A 7,194-nucleotide genomic window follows, 5' to 3' on the forward strand; every position below is an offset into this window, starting at 1 on the left:
CAATTTACACTACACTATACACTACAATATACACTAAACTATACACTACACTATACACTACTACACTATACACTACACTATACACTACACTATACACTACACTATACACTACACTATACACTACTATACACTACTATACACTACACTATACACTACACTATACACTATACACTACACTACACATACACTATACACTACACTATACACTACACTATACACTACCCTATACACTACACTATACACTACACTATACAATACACTATACACTTCACTACTATAAACTATACAATACACTATACACTACACTACTATACACTACACTATACACTACACAATACACTACACTATACACTACACTATACACTACAATATACACTATACACTACACTATACACTACACTATACACTACACTATACACTATACACTACACTATACACTACTATACACTACACTATACACTATACTATACACTATACACTACACTACACACTACACTATACACTACACTATACACTATACACTACACTATACACTACACTATACACTACACTATACACTACACTATACTCTTCACTACTATAAACTATACACTACACTATACACTACACTATACACTACACTACTATACACTATACACTACACTATACACTACACTATACACTACACTACTATACACTAAACTACACACTACACTACTATACACTATACACTACAGTATACACTACACTATACACTACACTACTATACACTATACACTACACTATACACTACACAATACACTATAAACTACACTAGTATACACTAAACTACACACTACACTACTATACACTATACACTACAGTATACACTACACTATACACTACACTATACACTACACTATACACTACACTATACACTACACTACAGACTACACTATACACTACACTATACACTACTATACACCACACTATACACTACTATACACTATACACTACACTATACACTATACACTACACTACACACTACACTATACACTACACTATACACTACACTATACACTACACTATACACTATACACTACACTATACACTTCACTACTATAAACTATACACTACACTATACACTACACTACTATACACTATACACTACACTATACACTACACAATACACTACACTATACACTACACTACTATACACTAAACTACACACTACACTACTACACACTATACACTACAGTATACACTACACTATACACTACACTATACACTACACTACTATACACTATACACTACACTATACACTACACTATACACTACTATACACTATACACTACACTATACACTACACAATACACTACACTATACACTACACTACTATACACTAAACTACACACTACACTACTATACACTATACACTACAGTATACACTACACTACAGACTACACTATACACTACACTATACACTACTATACACTATACACTACACTATACACTACACTATACACTAATATACACTATACACTACACTATACACTACTACACTATACACTACACTATACACTACACTATACACTACTACACTATACACTACACTATACACTACACTATACACTACACTATACACTACTACACTATACACTACACTATACACTACACTATACACTACTACAATATACACTACACTATACACTACACTATACACTACACTATACAATACACTATACACTACAATATACACTACACTATACACTACACTGTACAATACACTATACACTACACTACACACTACACTACACAATACACTACATAATACACTACACTATACACTACACTTTACACTACACTATACACTACACTATACACTACTACACTATACACTACTACACTATACACTACACTATACACTACACTATACACTACACTATACACTACTACACTATACACTACACTATACACTACACTATACACTACACTGTACAATACACTATACACTACACTATACACTACACTATACACTACACTATACACTACTACACTATACACTACACTATACACTATACTACACACTACACTACACACTACACTATACAATACACTATACTATACACTACACACTACACTATACACTACACTATACACTACACTACACACTACACTATACACTACACTATACACTACACTATACACTGTACACTACACTACTACACACTACACTATACACTACACTATTCACTACACTACACACTACACTATACACTATACACTACAATATACACTACACTATACACTACACTATACACTACACTATACACTACAATATACACTACACTATACACTACAATATACACTACACTATACACTACAATATACACTACACTATACACTACATACTACACTACATACTACACTACATACTACACTATACACTACACTATACACTACACTATACACTACATACTACACTACATACTACACTACATTATACACTACACTATACACTACACTACACACTACACTATACACATACTACACTATACACTACACTATACACTACACTATACACTACACTGTACAATACACTATACCCTACACTATACACTACACTACTATACACTACACTATACACTACACTACTAGACACTACACTACTGTACACTACACTATACACTACACTATACACTACACTACTATACACTACACTACTGTACACTACACTATACACTACACTATACACTACACTACTATACACTACACTACTGTACACTACACTATACACTACACTATACACTACACTATACACTGCACTGTTCACTACACTGTACAATACACTACACACTTTACACTACACTACATCACACACTACGCACCTCTGCACTACACACAACAATACACTACACACTACACTGCTATACATTATACATCACACTACAGTACACACTACACTATACACTACACTATACACTACTTTACGCTAAACTATACACTACTATACACTACACGACACACTACAATATACACTACACTATACACTACACTATACACTACACTATACACTACTATACACTATACACTACACTATACACTACACAATACACTACACTATACACTACACTACTATACACTAAACTACACACTACACTACTATACACTATACACTACAGTATACACTACACTACAGACTACACTATACACTACACTATACACTACTATACACTATACACTACACTATACACTACACTATACACTAATATACACTATACACTACACTATACACTACTACACTATACACTACACTATACACTACACTATACACTACTACACTATACACTACACTATACACTACACTATACACTACACTATACACTACTACACTATACACTACACTATACACTACACTATACACTACTACAATATACACTACACTATACACTACACTATACACTACACTATACAATACACTATACACTACAATATACACTACACTATACACTACACTGTACAATACACTATACACTACACTACACACTACACTACACAATACACTACATAATACACTACACTATACACTACACTTTACACTACACTATACACTACACTATACACTACTACACTATACACTACTACACTATACACTACACTATACACTACACTATACACTACACTATACACTACTACACTATACACTACACTATACACTACACTGTACACTACACTATACACTACACTATACACTACACTATACACTACTACACTATACACTACACTATACACTATACTACACACTACACTACACACTACACTATACAATACACTATACTATACACTACACACTACACTATACACTACACTATACACTACACTACACACTACACTATACACTACACTATACACTACACTATACACTGTACACTACACTACTACACACTACACTATACACTACACTATTCACTACACTACACACTACACTATACACTATACACTACAATATACACTACACTATACACTACACTATACACTACACTATACACTACAATATACACTACACGATACACTACAATATACACTACACTATACACTACAATATACACTACACTATACACTACATACTACACTACATACTACACTACATACTACACTATACACTACACTATACACTACACTATACACTACATACTACACTACATACTACACTACATTATACACTACACTATACACTACACTACACACTACACTATACACATACTACACTATACACTACACTATACACTACACTATACACTACACTGTACAATACACTATACCCTACACTATACACTACACTACTATACACTACACTATACACTACACTACTAGACACTACACTACTGTACACTACACTATACACTACACTATACACTACACTACTATACACTACACTACTGTACACTACACTATACACTACACTATACACTACACTACTATACACTACACTACTGTACACTACACTATACACTACACTATACACTACACTATACACTGCACTGTTCACTACACTGTACAATACACTACACACTTTACACTACACTACATCACACACTACGCACCTCTGCACTACACACAACAATACACTACACACTACACTGCTATACATTATACATCACACTACAGTACACACTACACTATACACTACACTATACACTACTTTACGCTAAACTATACACTACTATACACTACACGACACACTACAATATACACTACACTATACACTACACTATACACTACACTATACACTACACTATACACTACACTATACACTACACTTTACACTACACTATACACTACAATACACACTCCACTCCTACATACTACACTATACATTACTGTACACTGCACTACCATACACATGCATACATACAGATACACACAGGTACACACACATACACGCCCTTACATACACACACCCGTATATACATACACACATACACACAGATACACAGACACATACACACCCAGACACACACCTACACACACACACAGATACAAACATTGACACACACACAGACACACAAACACACACAGACACACGCACATATACACACGGACACACAAACACACAGACACACAAACACACAGACACACAAACACACACAGACACACAGACACACAGATACAAACCTTGACACACACACACAGATACACAGACACACAAACACACACACAAACACACAAACACACACAGACACACAAACACACAAACACACACAGACACACAGATACAAACCTTGACACACACACAGATACACAGACACACAAACAAAGACAAATATCCCCCGTATAGCCTTAACAGACTGTAGGGGCAAGTGCTGTTAGCGAGCACCTATGAAGGCCGGCACGGCACACGAGGGGGTGGGTGGCCAGCACCACGCCCGACCGCCTTTGTCTCCCCAGTGACGATGTTTACACACCGCACCAGGTACTCATTTGAGGCTGAGTCGACCTAGGGGAGGCCCGGGACCGGTTCAGATAATCGTCACTGGTGGCGTTGGCCGTGAGCGGGAATCGAACCCGGGTCGCCAGGTTCATAGCGCAGCGTAGCGCTAACCACTACACTACCGCTCCCCACACACACACACAGACACACAGTGACACACACACATACACACATACATACACAGACGTACACACATATACACACACATACATTCACACACATACACACAGACACACACACAGACACACACAGTGACACACACACAGACACCTACACACACACACAGACACACGCAGACACACACACAAACACACACAGACACACACACAGACACACACACACAAACACACGCAGACACACACACAGACACACACACAAACACACACAGACACACACAAACACACGCAGACACACACACACAGACACACAGACACACACACACAGACACACGCAGACACACACACAAACACACACAGACACACACAGACACACACACAAACACACGCAGACACACACACAGACACACACACAAACACACACAGACACACACACAAACACATACAGACACACACACAAACACACACACAGACACACACACAGTGACACACACACACAGACACACACACAGACACACACACACACAGACACACACACACAGACACACACAGACACGCTACTCACTTTTAAATGGCCAAGGCATCGTTCCCACCTCTGTTTACAAATCGTCGGTTTAGATTGAAACGTTTCAACTATTTACTTCAACTATTCACTTAAGCTCTTTAGTTAAACTATTTACTTAAACAGGTTTTTAACTTCAACTTTTTTTACTGAGACTTAGTTCGGCAGCTCCATGTACAGGGGTGGAAGTGAACTCTGAGAGAATTGAAGCGAGTTTCACGTTGATATAAAACTCAGGGTGGGGTGGAGTGAGTGGGTGAGTGGGTGGAGTGAGTGGGTGGAGTGGGTGGGTGAGTGGGTGGGTGAGTGGGTGGAGTGAGTGGGTGGAGTGGGTGGGTGAGTGGGTGGAGTGAGTGGGTGGAGTGAGTGGGTGGAGTGAGTGGGTGGAGTGGGTGGGTGAGTGGGTGGAGTGAGTGGGTGGAGTGGGTGGGTGAGTGGGTGGAGTGAGTGGGTGGAGTGAGTGGGTGGAGTGGGTGGAGTGGGTGGGTGAGTGGGTGGGTGAGTGGGTGGGTGGAGTGGGTGGGTGAGTGGGTGGAGTGAGTGGGTGGAGTGGGTGGGTGAGTGGGTGGAGTGAGTGGGTGGAGTGGGTGGGTGAGTGGGTGGAGTGTGTGGGTGGGTGAGTGGGTGGGTGAGTGAGTGGGTGGAGTGGGTGGGTGAGTGGGTGGGTGGGTGAGTGGTTGGGTGGGTGGGTGAGTGGGTGGGTGAGTGGGTGGGTGGGTGAGTGAGTGGGTGAGTGGGTGGAGTGGGTGGGTGAGTGGGTGGAGTGAGTGGGTGGGTGGGTGAGTGGGTGGGTGAGTGAGTGGGTGGAGTGAGTGTCTGGGTGGGTGAGTGGGTGGGTGGGTGAGTGGGTGGGTGAGAGCGTGGGTGGGTGAGTGGGTGGGTGAGTGGGTGGGTGGAGTGGGTGGGTGAGTGGGTGGGTGGGCGAGTGGGTGGGTGGGTGAGTGGGTGGAGTGGGTGGATGATTGGGTGGAGTGAGTGTGTGGGTGGGTGAGTGGGTGGGTGGGTGAGTGGGTGGGTGAGTGGGTGGGTGAGAGCGTGGGTGGGTGAGTGGGTGGGTGAGTGGGTGG

General features: G+C 40.1%; 1 protein-coding gene across 1 annotated transcript in view; it reads right to left on the reverse strand.

The window, feature by feature from the left end:
* Positions 1–6,315, reverse strand: part of LOC116958751 (interferon-induced protein 44-like) — a 63,421-nt gene extending 57,106 nt beyond the window's left edge. Inside the window, exon 1 of the mRNA XM_076057472.1 lies at positions 6,131–6,315. Coding sequence (XP_075913587.1) covers positions 6,131–6,149 — 19 coding nt within the window. The 5' untranslated portion in view covers positions 6,150–6,315. The remainder of the gene's footprint in view (positions 1–6,130) is intronic.
* Positions 6,316–7,194: the final 879 nt, after the last annotated feature.

This window comes from Petromyzon marinus, chromosome 82 (genome assembly GCF_048934315.1).
Source record: "Petromyzon marinus isolate PM22_M1 ecotype Great Lakes invasive population chromosome 82, UKy_Petmar_22M1.pri1.0, whole genome shotgun sequence".
NCBI lineage: Eukaryota > Metazoa > Chordata > Hyperoartia > Petromyzontiformes > Petromyzontidae > Petromyzon > Petromyzon marinus.